The sequence below is a fragment of the Pseudophryne corroboree genome, chromosome 2 (assembly GCF_028390025.1).
Source record: "Pseudophryne corroboree isolate aPseCor3 chromosome 2, aPseCor3.hap2, whole genome shotgun sequence".
NCBI classification, from domain to species: domain Eukaryota; kingdom Metazoa; phylum Chordata; class Amphibia; order Anura; family Myobatrachidae; genus Pseudophryne; species Pseudophryne corroboree.
This window is the reverse complement of record NC_086445.1, coordinates 511,959,299-511,984,283: the sequence shown is the minus strand read 5'-3', so window position 1 is coordinate 511,984,283 and position 24,985 is coordinate 511,959,299. Positions and strand designations below refer to the sequence as shown.

The 24,985-nt window shown below is 47.4% G+C and overlaps 1 protein-coding gene across 2 annotated transcripts in view; it reads left to right on the top strand.

Moving 5' to 3' along the window:
* The window catches only part of PPIE (peptidylprolyl isomerase E), an 83,837-nt gene that overhangs the window by 8,751 nt on the left and 50,101 nt on the right, over positions 1–24,985 (top strand). For both annotated transcript variants that reach the window (XM_063954071.1, XM_063954070.1), the window contains exons 3-7: positions 482–525; positions 672–698; positions 1,906–1,987; positions 2,077–2,177; positions 3,485–3,608. In XM_063954071.1, coding sequence (XP_063810141.1) covers positions 482–525; positions 672–698; positions 1,906–1,987; positions 2,077–2,177; positions 3,485–3,608 — 378 coding nt within the window. The remainder of the gene's footprint in view (positions 1–481; positions 526–671; positions 699–1,905; positions 1,988–2,076; positions 2,178–3,484; positions 3,609–24,985) is intronic.

Sequence of the window (24,985 nt, the reverse complement as noted above, 5' to 3'; positions counted from 1 at the left end):
AGCTTCAATCCCGTGGATTGGAAGCTTCAATCCCGTGGATTGGAAGCTTCAATCCCGTGGATTGGAAGCTTCAATCCCGTGGATTTGAGGGATCAGCGTTAAGCGTCCTCAGGACGCTCAGACGCAGCCCGGCTTCCTCCTAGCGGCTCCTCAGCGCATTGTGACGTGCAGCGAGAGGTCACACTGCTCCATTATACGCTGCAGGCAGCCGCCAGGAGAGAGGAGAAGATGTGTCCCACCCCCGGTGTATGGTGACTTATTTGCGCGAGGGGGGCGGCCACACAGGGAAATACCAATCCCGGGATTGACCATTTTTCAATTCCGATACCCGGGATTGACCATTTTTCAATCCCGATACCCGGGATTGAAAAAAATGGCCCGGGATTGGCCTCCCTACTTCCAGTTGTAAAATGCAATGGAATTTGCGCTACATAAGAAGCTTAATAAGTAATAAATATATATTTTTGTGTTTTCTTCACAGAAAAACACAGAGGGTTTGCGTTTGTGGAGTTTGAGCTACCAGAGGTCAGTTTGTACGGTTTATTTTGTCAGCCTACGTTCTCAGCTACACAAATTTCTGTATTTACTTTGTATATGGACATGAGCACTTGTCCCTGTTATCTGCAGATAGTATTATGATGTACTTATATTCACCAAATTCTGTCTTTCAGGATGCAGCTGCAGCTATTGATAACATGGTATGGACTTTTTTTTTTTTTCTTCAAAATAATTTGTGTTTTTCATTTTCTCCAGTTTCTGCCATTACAGTCCAGGTTTTAAGAATATCAATACTTGAACACAGATTAACAATGAATTAGTACCTCAGTCAATTTGATTTAACCATCTGGACTCGATAGTGGATATCCTTAAAACCTGAACTGTAATGACAGAGTTTGGGAAACTCTGACTAATAGTCAAAAGGAAATCCTTGTTTTGTTTGATTTATATTTCAGATTTTCAATAGCGTAGAAACAATTTAGCAATGGTGATAGTTTAGAAGTAATAAATATACCTTAAGCATGTTCATTTATTGTCTGTATAGTACGATAACAATGAAACACATTTCCTATTAAGGTTGAAACAGACACTGACTTTCAGAATTGATTCCTACAGATGTGTCTGTACGCCATACAGTGCAAGACGTCTGACTTAATATAATGGGTAACAGTGGACCACCTCTTAATTTAACAAAACAGACATTGCTGCCTCCTGTAGATGCCACCTATAGTAGCAAAGTTCTCATGGCAGCTATTGATTTGTTGGCTTTCCACTTCTTACATTGATGGTGGCTTGGGAACATACCACCATCTCTACCCTCTATCGCCAGAGAGATGGGATCATCCAAAAACTCCTTTTCTTCTGTTTTTAAGGGCACCTACGTAGATGCAGACACTTTATCAGTTCATGTGTAACCAGTATCTGATTTCCAAGTCTTCCCCTGCACTTGTGGTGTAAAAATATTACTTGTGATGCGACAGGATACAGCTTTGTTTCATTATTGGTGACTGTCTGTGTCTTAAGTGCATGAAAGTTTGTGCTAAAAAAAAGAGCTCTTACTCTTTTTGTACTGACCTTTAGAAAGAGGAAGGACTGTATTTTATAGGGATATCACTGAATGCATACGTAGGGCCCAATGCTCGAAACTGCCTGTTTAGAGCAGTTTTCCAGCAAACTAAATATTAGACATTACATAACTCTTGTTGTGCAACACTTTACTATTAACTGTGAATGGTGGTATATGCTTTCCCTTCAATCTAGCTGTAAAAAGAATGACTACAGAACCCTTTCCATAAAAAGCAATAGCAGACTCAATATGCAAAATCAAAAAAAAACTTTCTAATCTTGAAATAGTGTTGATTCTTCCTCTTAACGTAAGTCCCTAATTCTGTGTTTCTTAATATCTAGAATGAGTCTGAATTGTTTGGTAGAACAATACGAGTGAATTTGGCCAAACCCATGAGATTAAAGGAAGGCTGTTCAAAAGCAGGTAGGTTGCGACAGGTGACTTGTTCTACAAGATTTTTTTTATTTTTTTTTCAATTTCCAGTAACTAATTTCCCTGTGCATTGCTGATAGTTTGGTCTGATGATGACTGGCTCAAGAAATTCTCTGGTAAAACACTGGAAGAGAATGAAGATGCGGAAGGTGCAGAAGCTCCTAAACCTGCAGCACAGGAGGTAATGTGCATTCCACAGTCATATCTGCATGTTGGTGTAAGTAGTAACTGTGCACAATGGGCCTAACTCATATTTGTATGCAAATCCGACTGTTTACCTACCATGTTTGGGGGTCTGCGCAGACACAAGATTAGTGCTGCTCATGTGCAGAACAGGTCTTATGATATCGCTCACAGCCCCCTGTCATGTAATTTGTGCTGCGGCATTTGGGGGGCAGAACAAGGGTGGCACACGGCACCATTCTTCAAAACAGGGACCTGTCGCCCCCATTTTGAAGGCTTGATGGGGTTCATAGTCTGCGTCGTTGGATGTCCATATCCAATGGCTAGCCTGAGTAGGCTTCAGCTTATTCAGACTGGCTGGTGCCTGGGACCATCGTGACCGATAGCCTCAGACGCAGCTATCACCTACAGATGCCTCCTGATTTTTTATTTTAATGACACTGATTTCTTACAATCATGAATTAGGACCAAAGTACACTGCTAGAGGTTTTCTCTCCCGTCGGATGACCACTGATGCCATGTTAGTGTTGTCTATTTTGTTTTTCTGACTATGTTCAACCCATAATGCATGCTACAGTAGTACTCAAAAGTCTTTTGAGAAATAGTTTACTATAAAGTTCTTGTTCCCCACTGTCAACAATTGCTGCTTAGCATTTTACAAACTTAGTACAAGATAACAAAAATCATTTGATGCACACTGTTTATGATAATAAAGTAAATACAATATCTGGAGGCTCGCAAGTGTTTTATCAGTACAAAGCCTTTCGTTAAATTAATTAAAGACAACATTAGTACTTTGTTGCATAATTGTTGACTGATACCACAACCTGGAATCTTCAGGGCATAGATTCAACATGATTGGGGAAAAAACAGCCCTGCCCAACCTGTGGCTCTCCCACTGTTGTGAAACTACAACACTTTCTTGGCTGTCCTTGCCTGATAACATTTGACAGCCTTCCTTATGTCTGCGAGTAGTCTCTTCTGCCTGTACTCACCATACCTTTCTGGGGATGCTGTATTGGTCTATGATGTAAACCATGTTCAGTAGAGATGTAACTTAAAAAACATTGATGTCAAAAGACTTTTGAGCCTTTGGCCCAAGGTATTTTTCTCATCAAAACTGTTCTTGTCAATATCTCATGAAGTCCCTGCGCTGATGTGAAATGTGTGTTCTTGGGTTGTGCTTTTGTGTCACTCAGGCGATCACACCACTAAGCTTGGAAAACAATCTGTTAAAGACTCTTCAGCTTTATTGTATGTATCACATGTACTAAATTACATAATTTTGCTGTTTTACCCATGCAGGGAGAACCACCAGTTAAAAAACTCAGAGTTAACCCCCAAGTCTACATGGACATCAAAATTGGGAACAAGCCGGCTGGGCGCATCAGGTTTCTCCTGCGATCTGATGTTGTTCCAATGACTGTAGGTAAGCACCTGAATTCACAGCTCGCAAATAAGCAAACTAGATCAGGATATGTTCTTTCCATAAATCATTGGCTACAAACAAATAGTATAAAGTTAGATTAGAAATTGTTGATGAGCAAGGGAAGTTGTGATTTTACGACAAACTAGGCACAATTGAACAAGGATTGTAAATATCTGACTTGTGCTATATGATAACATTTCATACTTCCGCAATCCATTTTCTCTGACGTCCTAGTGGATGCTGGGAACTCCGTAAGGACCATGGGGAATAGACGGGCTCCGCAGGAGACTGGGCACTCTAAAGAAAAGATTAGGTACTATCTGGTGTGCACTGGCTCCTCCCTCTATGCCCCTCCTCCAGACCTCAGTTAGAATCTGTGCTCCTAGTGGGCTCTCCTGAGCTTACTAGAAAAGAAAGTATTAGGTTTTTTATTTTCAGTGAGTTTCTGCTGGCAACATACTCACTGCTACGTGGGACTGAGGGGAGAGAAGCAAACCTACCTGCTTGCAGCTAGTTTGTGCTTCTTAGGCTACTGGACACTATTAGCTCCAGAGGGTTCGAACACAGGCATCTGTCCTCGATCGTCCGTTCCCGGAGCCGCGCCGCCGTCCCCCTTGCAGAGCCAGAAGAACAGAAGCTTGAAGACGACGAAATCGGCGGCTGAAGACTCCTGTCTTCATTAAGGTAGCGCACAGCACCGCAGCTGTGCGCCATTGCTCCCAGCACACTTACACACTCCGGTCACTGTAGGGTGCAGGGCGCTGGGGGGGGGGGCGCCCTGGGCTGCAATTGAAGTACCTTTGGCATAAAAAAATACATATATACAGTCTAGCACTGTATATATGTAAAAACCCCCGCCATTTTTTTACATGGAAAGCGGGACAGAAGCCCGCCACTGAGGGGGCGGGGCCTTCTTCCTCAGCACACCAGTGCCATTTTCTCTTCACAGCTCCGCTGGAAGCAGCTCCCCAGGCTCTCCCCTACAGTATCCAGGTACAAGACGGGTTAAAAAGAGAGGGGGGGCACATAAATTTAGGCGCAAATAATACAAAAAAAAAAAAAGCAGCTATTGGGTAAATCACTTATTAGCAGTGAAAATCCCTGTGTTATATAGCGCTGTGGTGTGTGCTGGCATACTCTCTCTCTGTCTCCCCAAAGGACTTTGTGGGGTCCTGTCCTCAGTCTGAGCATTTCCTGTGTGTGTGCGATGTGTCGGTACGGCTGTGTTGACATGTTTGAGGAGGAAGGTTACGTGGAGGCGGAGCAAGGGCAGATAAGTGTGGTGTCGCCCCTGTCGGGGACGACACCTGATTGGATGGATATGTGGAAGGTCTTAAATGACAATGTAAACTCCTTACATAAAAGGTTTGATGACGCTGCAGCCTTGGGACAGCCGGGGTCTCAGCCCGCGCCTGCCCAGGCGACTCAGAAACAGTCAGGGGCTCATAAACGCCCTCTATCTCAGATGGTTGACACAGATGCCGACACGGAGTCCGACTCCAGTGTCTACGATGATGAGGCACATTTACAGTCTAAAATGACCAAGGCCATCCGATACATGATTATTGCAATGAAAGATGTATTACACATTTCTGAGAGTAACCCTGTTAATACCAAGAGGGTTTATATGTTTGGGGAGAAAAAGCAACCAGTGACTTTTCCCCCATCTGATGAATTAAATGAATTGTGTGAAGAAGCGTGGAGTTCCCCTGATAATAAATTAGTGATTTCTAAGAGGTTACTGATGGCGTACCCTTTCCCGCCAACGAACAGGTTACGTTGGGAAACATCCCCTAGGGTGGACAAGGCGCTGACACGCTTATCTAAAAAGGTGGCCCTGCCGTCTCAGAACACGGCCGCCCTTAAGGAGCCTGCGGATAGAAAGCAGGAAGCTATCCTGAAGTCAGTGTATACACACTGGTACTCTACTGAGACCTGCTATTTCTTCAGCCTGGATGTGTAGTGCTGTAGCAGCGTGGACAGATACTCTGTTAGACGACATAGATTCCCTCGACAGAGATACTGTTTTGCTAACCCTGGGCCATATCAAAGACGTCGTCTTATATATGCGGGATGCTCAGAGGGACATTTGCCTGCTGGGCTCTAGAATTAATGCTATGTCCATTTCTGCCAGGAGGGTCTTATGGACTCGGCAATGGACAGGAGATGCTGATTCTAAAAAACACATGGAGGTTTTGCCTTATAAGGGTGAGGAATTGTTTGGGGACGGTCTGTCGGACCTCGTGTCTACAGCGACAGCTGGAAAGTCGACTTTCTTGCCTCAGGTTTCCTCACAGCCTAAGAAAGCACCGTATTATCAAATGCAGTCCTTTCGTTCCCAAAAAGGCAAAAGGGTCAGGGGCGCATCCTTTCTTGCCAGAGGCAGGGGCAGAGGTAAGAAGCTGCACCATGCAGCCAGTTCCCAGGAACAAAAGTCCTCCCCTGCTTCCACTAAGTCCACCGCATGACGTTGGGGCTCCACAGGCGGAGCCAGATGCGGTGGGGGCCCGTCTCCGAAACTTCTGCAGCCAGTGGGTTCGCTCACAGGTGGATCTCTGGGCTATACAAATTGTATCTCAGGGATACAAGCTGGAATTCGAAGCGACTCCCCCCCGCCGTTACCTCAAATCAGCCTTGCCAGCTTTCCCCATGGAAAGGGAGGTAGTGCTGGCGGCAATTCACAAGCTGTACCTCCAGCAAGTGATTGTCAGGGTCCCCCTCCTTCAACAGGGAAGGGGTTACTATTCCACAATGTTTGTGGTACCGAAACCGGACGGTTCGGTGAGACCCATTCTGAATTTAAAGTCCTTGAACACTTTATATATAGAAATTCAAGTTCAAAATGGAATCGCTCAGAGCGGTTATTGCAAGCCTGGAAGAGGGGGATTTTATGGTGTCGCTGGACATCAAAGATTCTTACTTGCATGTCCCCATTTACCCACCTCACCAGGAGTACCTCAGATTTGTGGTACAGGACTGTCATTACCAATTCCAGACGTTGCCGTTTGGCCTGTCCACGGCACCGAGAATATTTACCAAGGTAATGGCCGAAATGATGATACTCCTTCGGCAGAAGGGAGTTATAATTATCCCGTACTTGGACGATCTCCTCATAAAGGCGAGGTCCAGGGAGCAGTTGTTGATCAGCGTAGCACTCTCTCAGGAAGTGTTACTACAGCACGGCTGGATTCTGAATGTTCCAAAGTCACTGCTGATTCCTACGACGCGTCTGCTTTTCCTGGGCATGATTCTGGACACAGAACAGAAGAAGGTGTTTCTCCCGGTGGAGAAAGCCCAGGAATTAGCATCTCTGGTCAGGGACCTCCTGAAACCAAAACAGGTATCGCGTGCAGTGATGCACCGAGTCCTGGGAAAGATGGTGGCTTCATACGAAGCCATTCCCTTCGGCAGGTTCCATGCGAGGATTTTTCAGTGGGATCTGTTGGACAAGTGGTCCGGATCGCATCTTCAGATGCATCGGCTGATCACCCTGTCCCCGAGGGCCAGGGTGTCTCCTGTGGTGGCTGCAGAGTGCTCACCTTCTCGAGGGCCGCAGGTTCGGCATTCAGGACTGGGTCCTGGTGACCACGGATGCAAGCCTCCGAGGATGGGGGGCAGTCACTCAGGGAAGAAACTTCCGAGGGCTGTGGTCAAGTCCGGAGACTTCTCTACACATAAATATACTGGAATTAAGGGCCATTTACAACGCCCTGAGTCAAGCAGAGCCCCTGCTTCAAAACCGGCCAGTGCTGATTCAGTCAGACAACATCACGGCAGTCGCTCATGTAAACCGCCAGGGCGGCACAAGAAGCAGGATGGCAATGGCGGAAGCCACAAAGATTCTGCGATGGGCGGAGAATCACGTGCAAGCACTGTCAGCAGTGTTCATTCCGGGAGTGGACAACTGGGAAGCAGACTTCCTCAGCAGACACGACCTCCACCCGGGAGAATGGGGACTTCATCAAGAAGTCTTCCAACTGATTGCAAACCGATGGGAACTGCCACAGGTGGACATGATGGCGTCCCGCCTCAACAAAAAGCTAAAAAGATATTGCGCCAGGTCAAGGGACCCTCAGGCGATAGCTGTGGACGCCCTAGTGACACCGTGGGTGTACCAGTCGGTATATGTGTTTCCTCCTCTTCCTCTCATACCAAAAGTACTGAGAATAGTAAGAAAGAGAGGAATAAGAACAATACTCATTGTTCCGGACTGGCCAAGAAGGACTTGGTACCCGGAACTGCAAGAAATGCGCACAAAGGACCCATGGCCTCTGCCTCTCAGACAGGACCTGCTGCAACAAGGGCCCTGTTTGTTCCAAGACTAACCGCGGCTGCGTTTGACGGATCCTAGCGAAAAAAGGCATTCCGGATGAAGTTATTCCTACGCTGATAAAGGCTAGGAAAGACGTGACAGCAAAGCATTATCACTGTCTATGGCGGAAGTATGTTGCTTGGTGTGAGGCCAGGAAGGCCCCTACAGAGGAATTCCAACTGGGTCGTTTCCTGCACTTCCTACAGTCAGGGGTGACTATGGGCCTAAAATTGGGGTCCATAAAGGTCCAGATTTCGGCCCTATCCATTTTCTTTCAAAAAGAACTGGGTTCACTGCCTGAGGTTCAGACGTTTGTTAAGGGAGTGCTGCATATTCGGCCCCCTTTTGTGCCACCAGTGGCACCCTGGGATCTTAACGTTGTGTTGGATTTCCTGAAATCCCACTGGTTTGAGCCACTTAAGACCGTGGAACTAAAGTATCTCACGTGGAAAGTGGTCATGCTGTTGGCCTTAGCATCGGCTAGGCGTGTGTCGGAGTTGGCGGCTTTGTCATGTAAAAGCCCATATCTGATCTTCCATATGGACAGGGCAGAATTGAGGATTCGTCCCCAATTTCTCCCAAAGGTGGCGTCATCGTTTCATTTGAACCAACCTATTGTGGTGCCTGCGGCTACTCGGGATTTGGAGGACTCCAAGTTGCTGGACGTAGTCAGGGCTTTGAAAATATATGTTTCCAGAACGGCTGGAGTCAGGAAGACTGACTCGCTGTTTATCTTGCATGCACCCAACAAGCTGGGTGCTCCTGCTTCAAAGCAAACTATTGCTCGCTGGATCTGTAGCACGATTCAGCAGGCTCATTCTGCGGATGGATTGCCGCATCCAAAATCGGTAAAAGCCCATTCCACAAGGAAGGTGGGCTCTTCTTGGGCGGCTGCCCGAGGGGTCTCGGTTTTACAGCTTTGCCGAGCGGCTACTTGGTCGGGTTCAAACACATTTGCAAAGTTCTACAAGTTTGATACCCTGGCTGAGGAGGACCTTATGTTTGCTCATTCGGTGCTGCAGAGTCATCCGCACTCTCCCGCCCGTTTGGGAGCTTTGGTATAATCCCCATGGTCCTTACGGAGTTCCCAGCATCCACTAGGACGTCAGAGAAAATAAGAATTTACTCACCGGTAATTCTATTTCTCGTAGTCCGTAGTGGATGCTGGGCGCCCGTCCCAAGTGCGGACTTTCTGCAATACGTGTATATAGTTATTGCTTAACTAAGGGTTATTGTTATGAGCCATTCGTTGCGTGAGGCTCAGTTGTTGTTCATATTGTTAACTGGGTAAGGTTATCACAAGTTGTACGGTGTGATTGGTGTGGCTGGTATGAGTCTTACCCTGGATTCAAAATTTCCTTTCCTTGTAATGTCAGCTCTTCCGGGCACAGTTTCCCTAACTGAGGTCTGGAGGAGGGGCATAGAGGGAGGAGCCAGTGCACACCATATAGTACCTAATCTTTTCTTTAGAGTGCCCAGTCTCCTGCGGAGCCCGTCTATTCCCCATGGTCCTTACGGAGTTCCCAGCATCCACTACGGACTACGAGAAATAGAATTACCGGTGAGTAAATTCTTATTTTTTTTTTTATTTAGATGAGACATGCGTTTGTTCATATACCCTGGTGAATGGAAGGATTTTATTTTTGGTAGCAAATTGTAGTAAATAATGTAACATGGACATCTCGTATACAATCAATTGGGGCAATTCCCCTGTTTTGCTGATGACGGGGTCAGGGTCACCAGCAAATTCCAACATGTTGAAAATCCATGATTTGCCGATACAACTCCAAAATTATTAGAATCTGTGAGTTGGGGAGTTTTAACATGTAGAATTTTGTTGAGCCCCTGAAAAATCGCAGCTCATCGAAGTCTGCCAATCAGCATTGGGGAATTGCTAGGTAGATGTATGCCCACATTACTGAGTAGTGTGTGGTTTTTAAAAAAAAAATATATATATATTTTGTATTTTTTTTATTTTAGTTATTCCATTTCACTGTGGGGGCAAATTTACCATTGGGAAATTGCATTTGAAGACTGAACCACATATGGTTACACATATCTCTTGTATATCTGCAAAATATAGCCTATCTACATTTTACAGTACACACTGATCACTGTAACAAAATGTCAGCCTTGTGTGTACATGCATGTTCCGTTATAAGTTTATAAGTTGTACACAAATCATCTATCGATCATATTAGCATAATGGGATTTAGTAGAATAATAGCACAAGATGTGAAAATCTGGGACTCTGGTGTAAAGCTAATATAAAGTTGGACATTGCTTTTTAATAGCTACAGTATTTATGTAGATAGACGGCTGTCCAAAAGTTTTATATTTTTGATACGGTTATTACAAATATGATAGTTTATTTGAAAGCACCTGCACTCTCCACTCACAATATTTAATGACTGTAAAAGCAGGAGTTACAGGATGGTCAGCGTGTCCAATGCAGTCCTCTTATGGACAGCTGTAGCTGGTTCCCCATTGTGATGAGGTTGTCCTGGTTATCCAGCAGGTTTTCTCACTGAAGCCTGCATAATACTGTGGTTATGAGGACATTGGGTCAATAAACCGTTTTCCACTACCCAATATTTTGTTTACATCCTGACAAAAGGCAGTGGAGAAGTCTCCACCAGCTGACCATCCTGAAAGTTTTTTTCTTTTTCTTTTTTTCTTTAAGACTAATGAAATTAAGTGAGAAGCTATTGAGACACACAAGACAGAGACATTCATATTTAATTAATAGCAAATTCTTATATTGGAGGATGACTACTGTCGCATAACCTCTGATGCTTTCTTCAATGTTTGTGCATGTTTTTTTATTTTCTCTTACGTCCTAGAGGATACTGGGGTCCCTTTAGTACCATGGGGTATAGACGGGTCCACTAGGAGCCATGGGCTGGCTCCTCCTTCTGTGCTCCTCCTACCAGACTCACTTTAGAAAATGTGCCCGGAGGAGCCGATCACGCTGAAGAAAGCTCCTGAAGAGTTTTCTGCATTTATTTTATGTTTGTAATTTTCAGGCAGGGCTGGATGGCACCAGTCTGCCTGCTTCGTGGGTCTTGGGGGTGGGACACGGCCCAACCTCCTTGAAGGGTTAATGTTCCCGTTCCCCGCTGACATGACACTGAGCTCCTGGGGGACCTATTCGCAAGCCCATCACTGCGAGCGTACATTCCTGCAGCACACCGCCAACCCTAACAGCCAGAAGAATGAAGAGGGGTTAGATTCCTTATCTAGGGGGTATGTTGTCTTACTCCTGCAGCATATACAGGACTCTGCAAACTTTATGGTGGAAGCCATAAAGGAAATAGGTGTGCTTAATGCACACACCACCGCTATGGCAGTGTCGGCACGCAGAGGCTTGTGGCTACGCCAGTGTACTGCTGACGTGGATTCCAGAAAAGGTGTGGAAGGCCTACCATTCACAGGAGAGGCCTTGTTCGGAGATGAATTGGACAAATGGATCTCCACAGCTACTGTGGGTAAGTCTACGTATCTTCCTTCCGCAGCCCCCCCCAACCAAGAAGAATTATTCAGCTTCTAAGTTACAGTCCTTTCGGACGGCCAAGTTCAAGGGCAAATCCAGAGGTGCTTCTACGTCCTCCGGCGGCGCAAGAGGTAAACCACGCAAACCAGACCAATTTTGAACCTCATGCCGTTGAACCCTTACTTACGAGTGTTCAAATTCAAGATGGAGTCTCTGAGGGCGGTGATCTCAGGTCTGGAGGAGGGGGAATTCCTAGTGTCCCTGGATGTCAAGGATGTGTACCTTCGCATTCCGATCAGACCGCCTCATCAGGCTTACCTACGGTTTGCACTGCAGGACTGTCACTATCAGTTCCAGGCCCTGCCATTTGGTCTCTCCACGGCACTGAGGGTGTTCACCAAGGTGATGGCAGAGATGATGTTTCTACTCCGCAAACAGGGAGTGAACATGATTCCATACCTGGACGATCTGATAAAAGCACCGTCCAGGGAAAGGTTGCTGCACAGCATTGCTCTCTCAACCAAACTTCTCCAGGATCATGGGTGGATTCTGAACCTTCCCGAAATCTCACCTAGAGCTAACACGGAGGCTCCCATTCCTGGGAATGATACTGGATACGGAGTCGCAGAAGGTGTTCCTTCTGTTGGAAAAGGCATTAGTGATCCAGTCGATGGTTCGGGATGTCCTGAAGCCAACCTGGATGTCTTTGCATCTATGCATTCGCCTTCTGGGAAAATTTGTGGCCTCCTTACGAGGCTCTTCAATACGGAAGGTTTCACGCAAGACCATTCCAGCTCGATCTGTTGGACAAATGGTCCGGATCGCATCTACACATGCACCAGAGGATCCGTCTATCACCAAAAGACAGGATCTTCCTTCTGTGGTGGCTACAGACTTCTCACCTCGTCGAGGTTCCGAATTCAGAATTGGATTCTGTTAACCAGACACAAGCCTCAGAGGTTGGGGAGCAGTCACTCAGGGGGTGCAGTTTCAAGGAAGATGGTCCAGTCAGGAAGTCGTCCTTCCAATCAACATTGTGGATCTCTGGGCCATATGCAACGCCCTTCTGCAGGCCTCACATCTTCTTCAAGATCAGGCCATTCAGGTCCAGTCGGACAATGTGACTGCAGTAACGTACATAAACCGACAGGGTGGAACGAAAAGCCGAGCAGCAATGTCAGAGGTGTCAAGAATTCTCCTCTGGGCAGAGAGAAATGCTGTGGCGTTGTCAGCAGTCTTTATTCCTGGAGTAGACAACTGGGAGGCAGACTTCCTCAGCAGACATGACCTGCACCCGGGGGAGTGAGGCCTTCACCCGGTGGTGTTCAGGTGCTTGACAAGTCAATGGGGATATCCACAGGTCGACATGATGGCCTCTCGTCTCAACAAGAAGCTCAAGCGGTATTGTTCCAGGTCGAGAGACCCACAGGCGGTGGCGGTAGACGCCCTGACGACTCCATGGGTTTATCAGAGGGTGTACGTGTTTCCTTCACTTCCTGTGATCCCAAGAATTCTTAAAAGAATAAAAAGGGAAAAGGTTCAAGCAATTCTAATTGCTCCGGACTGGCCGAGAAGGGCCTGGTACGCAGATCTTCTGGAGATGCTCCTCGAAGATCCGTGGCCTCTTCCTCTTCGCAAGGATCTTCTGCAACAGGGCCCGTTCGTCTATCATGACTTACCGCGGCTACGTTTGACGGCATGGAAGTTGAACGGCTGATTCTAGCCAGGAGTGGATCCCTAACAAGGTTATCCCGACTATGATCCAAGCCAGGAAGGGGGTAACGTCTAAGCACTACCATCGTATTTGGAAGAAATATGTCTCTTGGTGTGAAAGCAGAAAATTTTCTGCGGTGGAATTCCATCTAGGACTTTTTCTACAAGCTGGAGTGGATGTGGGCCTACGTCTGGCATCCATAAAAGTCCAGATTTCGGCCTTGTCCATTTTCTTTAAGAAACAATTGGCTTCTCTCCCTGAGGTCCAGACATTCTTGAAAGGTGTTCTGCACATGCAACCTCCCTTTGTGTCTCCCACGGCACTTTGGGATCGCGATGTGGTGCTGCATTTCCTTCAATCGGACTGGTTTGAGCCGTTACAGGAAGTGGACGTAAAATATCTTACATGGAAGACCGTCACACTGTTCGCCTTTGCTTCAGCAAGACGTGTGTCGGAGCTGGGGGCTTTGTCTCAGTAGAGTCCCTATTTAATTTTTCATGAGGATAGAGCTGAACTCGTCAGCAATTTCTTCCGAAGGTGGTGTCTGCGTTTCACATCAACCAACCTATTGTGATTCCGGTTGTTACCGGCACCTCTGCTACTTCAAAGTCTTTGGATGTCGTGAGGACTTTGAAGGTGTATGTGAAAAGAACTGCTCGTCACAGAACGGCAGATTCGCTGTTTGTTCTTTATAATCCCAATAAGGTTGGGTGTCCTGCTTCAAAGCAGACAATTGCTCGCTGGATCAGACTTACTATCCGGCAAGTTTGCCATATCCAAAATCTGTACGGGCCCACTCTACTAGGTCGGTGAGTTCTTCCTGGGCGGCTGCCCGGAGTGTCTCGGCTTTACAGCTCTGCCGAGCAGCTACTTGGTCAGGTTCGAACACGTTTGCAAAGTTTTACAAGTTCGATACCTTGGCCTCTGAGGACCTTCAGTTTGGTCAGTCAGTTCTGCAGGAACCTCGGCACTCTCCCACCCGGTTTGGGAGCTTTGGTACATCCCCATGGTACTAAATGGACCCCAGTATCCTCTATGGCGTATGAGAAAATAGTGTTTTAATTACCTACCGGTAAATCCTTTTCTCGTAGTCCGTAGAGGATGCTGGGCGCCCGCCCAGTGCTTCGTTCTTCCTGCACTTTTACTTGGTTAAGTAATGTTGGTTCAGTCGTTGCTGTTCCTGTTTCAAGTTTGGTTAGCTTGGCTTTCCTCTTGTTGTGTGTGCTGGTTCGGAATCTCGCCACTTTCCTTATCTATCCTCTCGAAGTATGTCCGTCTCCTTGTGCACAGTTTCCTAGACTGAGTCTGGTAGGAGGGGCATAGAGGGAGGAGTCAGCCCACACTATCAAATTCTTAAAGTGCCCATGGCTCCTGGTGGACCCGTCTATACCCCATGGTACTAAATGGACCCCAGTATCCTCTACGGACTACGAGAAGGATTTACCGGTAGGTAATTAAAATCCTATTTTCTCATTCATCCATATGGGACACAGGCTTTAGACATTGGGCACCGAACAGTTAAGGTTTATTTTTTGGCAGCCCAGACTCTCTCTACCCTATACGCTGCCCCCAGCCACAGGCATCCAGTTTCAGTTTGGTGCCTCATAGAGAAGGTCACTGTTTTTACAGGGGCTGCTTTTTAAGCAGCTTCTTCATAGTTTTCTTTTTATTTTCACAATTATTTTATATTTACTTGACCAACAATACCCAGCACAGGCGGCCACAGCACTGTTAGGTGAGCTGTAGCTGGACACATCAGGGACAACTAAGGCGGCTCCCTGCTTGCAGAGAGATGCACACATTACGGCTGTCGATGTTGGTGAGGGAGACCACTGGCGGTGCTGGCAGTGGGGTCCAGGTTATCACCTGACCCCCAGGGTGATTAAGGGAACAGGGCACTGTACAGTTTAGCGGCCATTACCCTGGGGTGCAGACCACACAGGATAGGTAGGCTTTCCCTGTTAGCACTTCCCCCACCACTTGGCGTGGCCCCCCCTGCAGTCATCCCGCCACTGCATGCTCTCTACTCCCTTCATGAGCAGCCATGAGCTGGTCAGCCAATTTAGAACATTGCACAGGCTCTTGTATACCTCACTCCTGCAGTCAGGTTATATATTTAGTACCTCCCTCACCTGTTGCATATATTTGTAAGTGTTATATATTTGTAAGTGTTTAGGAGTACTGTATTTCTTTCCTACACTGTCTCTGCATTTTACTGCATACTGTGTTTAGCCTGTGTTCAGTATGTTTATTGGTTTCCTCACTTTCTGTGAGACTACTGTTTTTGTACATTCAGTTGTGAACATAATTTTGTATATTGGCATTCACATAGACAACACTTGTCTGCATAGCCCCATGTATTTATTTGTAGTGCACTACCCTTTAATTTCACACCCCAGTTTCAATAACTTTTGTGTGTGGTGCATTCTTGAAATTGCCTTAACATATCTTCCAAGACCAAAGCATACCGGGAAGTGGGCACTTCTTTTATTGTGTAACTAAGACCTGTGCTAAAGTGCTTTCTCTTTCATCCACTAGGGGACACTGGAGCATTCTTAGACATTAGGGGTGTGAAGCTTGCAACCGGAGGTGTGGCACAATCTAAAAATTTGCATTGTCTGCACAGCCGGCTCCTCCCCCTTCACATCCCTCCTCCCTCAGTTTGAAAAATTGTGCTTGGAGGTGAAGCACATAGGAGCTATGCTCCACAGAAAAAGTTTTTATTTTTATTTGTACAAGGAATTCAGAGACTGAGTCAACCTAATGAAAAGGGGGACAAATGTCTTTAATCTTGAGAGACAATGATCCCTAATAAAGGGGACCTGCATCTCTCCTCAGAAAATCCTGAGCACAGAGCAGCACAGGATCACGGGCAGTGAGTACTGGTTGTTAAGGGCCCTAGTTAATCTCATCATGCGACGGCACTTACCCCACCACCAAGACCCGCGCCTCACACTCTTCACGCTGCTGTCTTCTGGCTCTAAGCCCTGGCTCTGCAGCGCAGCTTCCTCCGTCGTCCCCCTCCCTCCCTCCACTGGCCGGTCTCTGCGATCGCCTAGCTGCCTTCATTATCGGAGGTGGAAGCAACGCAGCTTCCCCCTCCGCCTCCCTTCCTTCCGCTGACGCCGGGACATCTTGTGGCTGGAGGCTGCAGTCCCACTGGTCTCTGCAATCCGCTGCCTTCGGTCTCGGAGGAGGACGTAACGCGGCTGCCCCCTCTGCCCCCCCCTTCAGCTGATGCCGGGACATTTCACGGCTGGAAGCCGCAGCCTTGCCGGTCTCTTCTATAGCCGCCCCATCTCTCTCCGCTGGCAGTGATGTAGCGGCTACAAGCCGTGGCTTCCCAATGCTCGCCATGTACTATGCCCCTGCAAATCTCCCACTGTCGCATGCACTAGTACAAAAGGCACGGTGGGCTAAGCGGGGGGGGGGGGGGGGAACTATGACAGCGGCATGCCAAAGCCTCGTTGGCTCATCAGGAGGCACCAACACATTAAAGCCCAAACAGAAGCTTAAACATGCTGAAGGGGCGCTAAGGTTGTTTTGACGAAGTGATCAAAAGTTTTCAGTGGCGGCCATCTTTCAATACAGAAGAGGCGCCAACAGGTTAGCTGACGCCCCACTAGGGACAGCCAATCAGGATGGAGGGAGGGATTCTTTATAATAGAGAGATGTTGCTCCCTCTACTGGGAATTTAGGCTCTGCTGCAATGGATTTTCAATGTGTTTTTCTCTATCGTCCTAGTGGATGCCGGGGTTCCTGAAAGGACCATGGGGAATAGCGGCTCCGCAGGAGACAGGGCACAAAAAGTAAAGCTTTAGGATCAGGTGGTGTGCACTGGCTCCTCCCCCTATGACCCTCCTCCAAGCCTCAGTTAGATTTTTGTGCCCGGCCGAGAAGGGTGCAATCTAGGTGGCTCTCCTAAAGAGCTGCTTAGAAAAGTTTAGCTTAGGTTTTTTATTTTACAGTGAGTCCTGCTGGCAACAGGATCACTGCAACGAGGGACTTAGGGGAGAAGAAGTGAACTCACCTGCGTGCAGGATGGATTGGCTTCTTGGCTACTGGACATTAGCTCCAGAGGGACGATCACAGGTACAGCCTGGATGGTCACCGGAGCCTCGCCGCCGGCCCCCTTGCAGATGCTGAAACGAGAAGAGGTCCAGAATCGGCGGCAGAAGACTCCTCAGTCTTCTTAAGGTAGCGCACAGCACTGCAGCTGTGCGCCATTTTCCTCTCAGCACACTTCACACGGCAGTCACTGAGGGTGCAGGGCGCTGGGAGGGGGGCGCCCTGGGAGGCAAATGAAAACCTTTTTTGGCTAAAAATACCTCACATATAGCCTCCGGGGGCTATATGGAGATATTTAACCCCTGCCAGAATCCGTTAAGAGCGGGAGACGAGGCCGCCGAAAAAAGGGCGGGGCCTATCTCCTCAGCACACAGCGCCATTTTCCCTCACAGAAAGGCTGGAGGGAAGGCTCCCAGGCTCTCCCCTGCACTGCACTACAGAAACAGGGTTAAAACAGAGAGGGGGGGCACTAATTTGGCGTTAGAAATATATAAAAAAGATGCTATAAGGGAAAACACTTTATATAAGGTTGTCCCTATATAATTATAGCGTTTTTGGTGTGTGCTGGCAAACTCTCCCTCTGTCTCTCCAAAGGGCTAGTAGGTCCTGTCCTCTATCGGAGCATTCCCTGTGTGTGTGCTGTGTGTCGGTACGTGTGTGTCGACATGTATGAGGACGATGTTGGTGAGGAGGCGGAGCAATTGCCTGTAATGGTGATGTCACTCTCTAGGGAGTCGACACCGGAATGGATGGCTTATTTAGGGAATTACGTGATAATGTCAACACGCGCCAAGGTCGGTTGACGACATGAGACGGCCGACAAACAATTAGTACCGGTCCAGACGTCTCAAAAACACCGTCAGGGGTTTTAAAACGCCCGTTTACTTTAGTCGGTCGACACAGACACAGACAGGGACACTGAATCCAGTGTCGACGGTGAATAAACAAACGTATTCCTTATTAGGGCCACACGTTAAGGGCAATGAAGGAGGTGTTACATATTTCTGATACTACAAGTACCACAAAAGAGGGTATTATGTGGGATGTGAAAAAACTACCGTAGTTTTTCCTGAATCAGATAAATTAAATGAAGTGTGTGATGATGCGTGGGTTCCCCCCGATAGAAAATATGGGCGGTATACCCTTTCCCGCCAGAAGTTAGGGCGCGTTGGGAAACACCCCTTAGGGTGGATAAGGCGCTCACACGCTTATCAGAACAAGTGGCGGTACCGTCTATAGATAGGGCCGTCCTCAAGGAGCCAGCTGACAGGAGGCTGGAAAAATATCATAAAAAGTATATACACACATACTGGTGTTATACTGCGACCAGCGATCGCCTCAGCCTGGATGTGCAGAGCTGGGGTGGCTTGGTCGGATTCCCTGACTAAAAATATTGATACCCTTGACAGGGACAGTATTTTATTGACTATAGAGCATTTAAAGGATGTATTTCTATATATGCGAGATGCACAGAGGGATATTTGCACTCTGGCATCAAGAGTAAGTGCGATGTCCATATCTGCCAGAAGATGTTTATGGACACGACAGTGGTCAGGTGATGCAGATTCCAAACGGCACAAAATTGCCGTATAAAGGAAGAGGAGTTATTTGGGGTCGGTCCATCGGACCTGGTGGCCAGGGCAACTGCTGGAAAATCCACCGTTTTTACCCTAAGTCACATCTCTGCAGAAAAAGACACCGTCTTTTCAGCTTCAGTCCTTTCGTCCCTATAAGAGTCATATCTGCCCAGGGATAGAGGAAAGGGAAGAAGACTGCAGCAGGCAGCCCATTCCCAGGAACAGAAGCGTTCCACCGCTTCTGACAAGCTCTCAGCATGACGCTGAGACCATACAGGACCCCTGGATCCTACAAGTAGTATCCCAGGGGTACAGTTTGGAATGTCGAGACGTTTCCCCTGCGCAGGCTCCTGAAGTCTGCTTTACCAAGGTCTCCCTCCGACAAGGAGGCAGTATGGGAAAAAATTCACGAGCTGTATTCCCAGCAGGTGATAATTAAATTACCCCTCCTACAACAAGAAAAGGGGTATTATTCCACACTATATTGTGGTACTGAAGCCAGAAGGCTAGGTGAGACCTATTCTAAATCTAAAAAAATTTGAACACTTACAAAGGTTCAAATCAAGATGGAGTCACTCAGAGCAGTGATAACGAACCGGGAAGAAGGGGACTATCTGGTGTCCCGAGACATCAGGGATGCTTACCTCCATGTCCCAAATTTGCCCTTATCACTAAGGGTACCTCAGGTTCGTGGTACAGAACTGTCACTATCAGTTTCTGACGCTGCCGTTTGGATTTGTCTACGGCACACCGGGTCTTTACCAAGGTAATGGCCGAAATGATGGTTCTTCTTCGAAGAAAAGGCGTCTTAATTATCCCTTACTTGGACGATCTCCTGATAAGGGCAAAGTCCAGGAAACGGAGGTCGGAGTAGCACTATCTCGGATACTGTTACAACAGCAGGGGTGGATTCTAAATATTCCAAAATCGCAGCTGATCCCGACAACAAGTCTCCTGTGCTTAGGGATGATTCTGGACACAGTCCAGAAAAAGGTGTTTCTCCCGGAAGAGAAAGCCAGGGAGTTATCCGAGCTAGTCAGGAACCTCCTAAAATCAGTGCATCATTGCACAAGGGCCATGGTAAAAAAATGGTGACTTCCTTCGAAGCAATTCCAGTCGGCAGATTTCATGCAAGAACTTTTCAGTGGGATCTGCTGGACAAATGGTCCGGATCGCATCTTCAGATGCATCAGCGGATAACCCTATATCCAAGGACAAGGGTGTCTCTCCTGTGGTGGTTACAGAGTGCTCATCTTCTAGAGGGCCGCAGATTCGGCATTCAGTTTTGGATGTTGGTGACCACGGAGGCCAGCCCGAGAGGCTGGGGAGCAGTCACACAAGGAAAAAATTCCCAGGGAGTGTGATCAAGTCTGGAGATTTTTCTCCACATAAATATAGCTAAGGGTAAATTTATAATGCTCTAAGCTTAGCAAGACCTCTGCTTCAAGGTCAGCCGGTATTGATCCAGTGGGATAAAACATCACGGCAGTCGCCCACGTAAATAGACAGGGCGGCACAAGAAGCAGGAGGGCAGTGGCAAAAACTGCAAGGACTTTTCGCTGGGCGGAAAATCATGTGATAGCACTGTCAGCAGTGTTTCATTCCGGGAATGGAAACTGGGAAGCAGACTTCCTCAGTAGGCACGACCTCCACCCGGCAGAGTGGGAACTTCATGGGGAAGTTTTCCACATAATTGTAAATCGTTGGGAATTACCAAAGGTGGACATGATGGCGTCCCGTCTGAACAAAAAACGGGACAGGTATTGCGCCAGGTTAAGAGACCCTCAGGCAATAGCTGTGGACGTTCTGGTAACACCGTGGGTGTACCAGTCGGTGTATGTGTTCCATCCTCTGCTTTTCATACCTAAGGTACTGAGAATTATAAGACGTAGATGAGTAAGAACTATACTCATGGCTCCGGATTGGCCAAGAAGGACTTGGTACCCGGAACTTCAAGAGATGCTCACAGAGGACTTATGGCCTCTGCCGCTAAGAAGGGACTTGTTTCAGCAAGTACCATGTCTGTTCCAAGACTTACCGCAGCTGCGTTTGACGGCATGGCGGTGGAACGCCGGATCCTAAGGGAAAAGGCATTCAGGAAGAGGTCATTCCTACCCTGGTCAAAGCCAGAAAGGAGGTGACCGCACAACATTATCACCACATGTGGCGAAAATATGTTGCGTGGTGTGAGGCCAGGAAGGCCCCACGAAGAAATTTCAACTCGGTCGATTCCTGCATTTCTTGCAAACAGGAGTGTTTATGGGCCTCAAATTGGGGTCCATTAAGGTTCAAATTTCGGCCCTGTCGATTTTTCTTCCAGAAAGAATTGGCTTCAGTTCCTGAAGTCCAGAAGTTTGTCAAGGGAGTATTGCATATACAACCCCCTTTTGTGCCTCCAGTGGCACTGTGGGATCTCAACGTAGTTCTGGGATTCCTCAAAACACATTGGTTTAAAACCAGTCAAATCTGTGGATTTGAAGCATCTCACATGAAAAGTGAATATGCTCTTGGACCTGGCCTGGACCAGGCGAGTGTCAAATTGGTGGTTTTTTTCTCAAAAAAGCCCATATCTGTTTGTCCATTCGGACAGGGCAGAGCTGCGGACTCGTCCCCAGTTCTCTCCCTAAGGTGGTGTCAGTGTTTCACCTGAACCAGCTTATTGTGGTGTCTTGCGCCTACTAGGGACTTGGAGGACTCCAAGTTGCTAGATGTGGTCAGGGCCCTGAAAATATAGGTTCCAGGACGGCTGGAGTCAGGAAAACTGACTTGCTGTTATCCTGTATGCACCCAACAAACTGGGTGCTCTTGCTTTTAAGCAGACTTTTGCTAGTTGGATGTGTAATACAATTCAGCTTGCACATTCTGTGGCAGGCCTGCCACAGCCAAAATATGTAAATGCCCATTCCACAAGGAAGGTGGGCTCATCTTGGGCGGCTGCCCGAGGGGTCTCGGCTTTACAACTTTGCCGAGCGGCTATTTAGTCAGGGGCAAACACGTTTGTAAAATCCTACAAATTTGATACCCTGGCTAAGGAGGACCTGGAGTTCTCTCATTCGGTGCTGCAGAGTCATCCGCACTCTCCCGCCCGTTTGGGAGCTTTGGTATAATCCCCATGGTCCTTTCAGGAACCCCAGCATCCACTAGGACGATAGAGAAAATAAGAATTTACTTACCGATAATTCTATTTCTCGGAGTCCGTAGTGGATGCTGGGCGCCCATCCCAAGTGCGGATTATCTGCATTACTTGTACATAGTTACAAAAATCGGGTTATTATTGTTGTGAGCCATCTTTTCAGAGGCTCCGCTGTTATCATACTGTTAACTGGGTTCAGATCACAGGTTGTACAGTGTGATTGGTGTGGCTGGTATGAGTCTTACCCGGGATTCATAAATCCTTCCTTATTGTGTACGCTCGTCCGGGCACAGTACCTAACTGAGGCTTGGAGGAGGGTCATAGGGGGAGGAGCCAGTGCACACCACCTGATCCTAAAGCTTTACTTTTTGTGCCCTGTCTCCTGCGGAGCCGCTATTCCCCATGGTCCTTTCAGGAACCCCAGCATCCACTACGGACTCCGAGAAATAGAATTATCGGTAAGTAAATTCTTATTTTAATGAGGATAATCTATATTTTCAAAGGACTTCTGATACACAGATCCTGAGAGAATAAAAGAAACGACTGGATCACAAACCCGGCCTCACAGCTGAAAAAACAGTTGGGTGTGCGGGGGTTGCAACAAAGCTGATGTTAAAATAATTTTTTTATTTCTCTAGTATGATTTTTTTTTAGAAAAAAAAGAAATTCAACCAGATGTATCCAGTGTACCTTTCGCCCATCACCGTTATGGTGTTTCCATTCCTATTATAAAAGGAGGAAAAGCTTTACGGTGCGCTCAGTGGTTAAAGCACCACAAACAAGTGTAATAACACTACGGGGGCAGCTCCGGGATATGCGATTCATAAGGACGCTAAACCCGGGAGCGGTATTCCAACAGGGGCATGGGAACAAGCCCTGGCAAATAATCCCAAGAGAAGAATCCCGCAGACATCAGTCCGACGGGGCTGAGGGATTTCAAAGCTAGGGAGAATTTCTGTTTAACTTAACACCGCCAGCGCACAATAAATAATGGCGCAAGGCGGTCAGAGACACCTCACAATTCTACTAGTCGGAGAGGGGTCTGGTCATACATTAAGGCGACTTAATTGAGACTTTGATGTCAATACTCAGGAGGAGGACCCAGAGGTTACGGGTCTAGATTTCCTTATAGAAGCGCTTAAGATGCTAAACTGCAAGAGTTTAAATCTCTAGGAAGGTTGTCAAAGGAGACAATCTTACCAATACCTAATGTAACGACCTTAAAGTGCTTCAGACAGTAAGATTGACACGGCTTTAAGGTCAATTTTTTTGTAGCAGCAGGTGCAGCACAGAGACCTACGAGCGTCTGTGCTTGAGTTAACAAGGCCATGAGAGCTTGGTCTGGACGTATTGTACAGGCTATTGAGGAGGAAAATAGCTTGGAAGAAATTACCCAACTGCTGGAATCCCTTAGAGAATCCGCTTCAGACTTGTGTCAAGCCTCATAGGATATTAGTGGGATAGCATCGTGCTTCTCTGCATACAGGGAGTCTCTGACACCAAGAAGGCAGTGGAATCCATCCCCTTTAGGGGTGAAGTGCTTTTCGTGCCAGAGTTGGACAAGTGGATTTCACGAGCTACGGCAGGGAGGTCCCCCTTCCTTCCTACTCCTTAATACGAGAACCACTCCACAGGTTAGGAGAGGTTATTCGGGACCAATGTTTAATTAATTTAGATCGTAGTCCCTTCAAGCCCGAGGAGGGGGTTTCGGTACACAAACACATAGAGCCAGAGGTAGAGGCTGTTCACAGACAACGACCAGAAAGCAGGGTAAACCTGCTGACAAAACCGAGATCACCTGGGGTCTCCCTTGGTGGGCGCACGTCTGGAAGGTTTTCGGGACGTCTGAGCCCGAAACCTCACCAGAACTTTGGATAAACGACCTAATCCCCCAGGGGTACAAACTGGATTTTCAACAGAGGCCTCACAGTCAGTCTTTTTATGATGGTATTGCCTCAGTGTCCTCACAAAGCAAAAACATTACTGACAGCAATTCAAAAATTGCTACGGTCGGAAATCATTACCCAGGTTCCAGCCTCTCTGAGAGGAACGGGTTTCTATTACAATCTCTTCTCTGTCATCCATCTGGGGGACGCTGCGCCGTTACTTGTGGGTTAGAGGTGTGTGGTTGTGGAGTTTGGCACAGAACTATTCAAAACCTGACTCCTCCCCCCTCTATCCCCTCCCATCTCCTTCCTGCCTAGCCAGTACCTCAGTTTTAGTTTTGTGCCTGTGGAGTACAGACACAGATTTTATCTCTCTGAAGATTTTAGTTAGGTTTTTATTCTTTTATTATTTGTGTACCTATTCCCTGTATACAGGTGACAGGTACTACTAGAGTGGGGTTAGATAGAAGCTCTCACTCTATTCTGCCACGGGAAGCCACCACACTTTGGTCACTGGGGCTTGATTCCTGTTTCTAAAAGAAGAAGTTCGGCAGTGAGAATGTACAGGATAGACACAATCTGTCTCTGACAGTATTGGTCTATCCTTCATATGCTTCATAACCTCATATGCTTTATATTTTATTATATTTTATTTATTGATTTCTCTCACCTCCCTCCCTCCCCTTCCCCCGGAGATGTGAGGCGGTACACGGTAGCGAGGGCTTTACTGATCCCTGCTACTGGTGTACGGATGGTCCGGAGCCCGGGAGAGCAGTGAGTCACTCCCTGAGGGGAGGGGGGGGGCGCTTGGAGCCGCTGTATGTAGTGGCGCGCACGAGCCGGGGACTTCCGGACCCGGCGCGCCTTCTCAGAGAGGACCCGGCGCGTACGTCAGTGGCAGAGGGGACAGATTCCCGCCCTGCACTGCCGCGTACGCACTCCAGTCAGCGTCTACAGAGCTCCGGGGCGCCATCTTCTCCGGAGGGGACGCTGTGCACACACGCGGCTAAAACACTTCTTTGGCTCACTACTACTCAACCTACTTGTTCAGTGGGGGTCACCTAACAGCAAGTATACTTTGGGGGCATAGTGTCCTTTTATACTTAGTGAAGGTTATCGGTTTCTTTTGCACAGTATAACTTATATATTCTTTCAATATAAATTGCATAGTATAAGTCACAGTACTGTCCACTA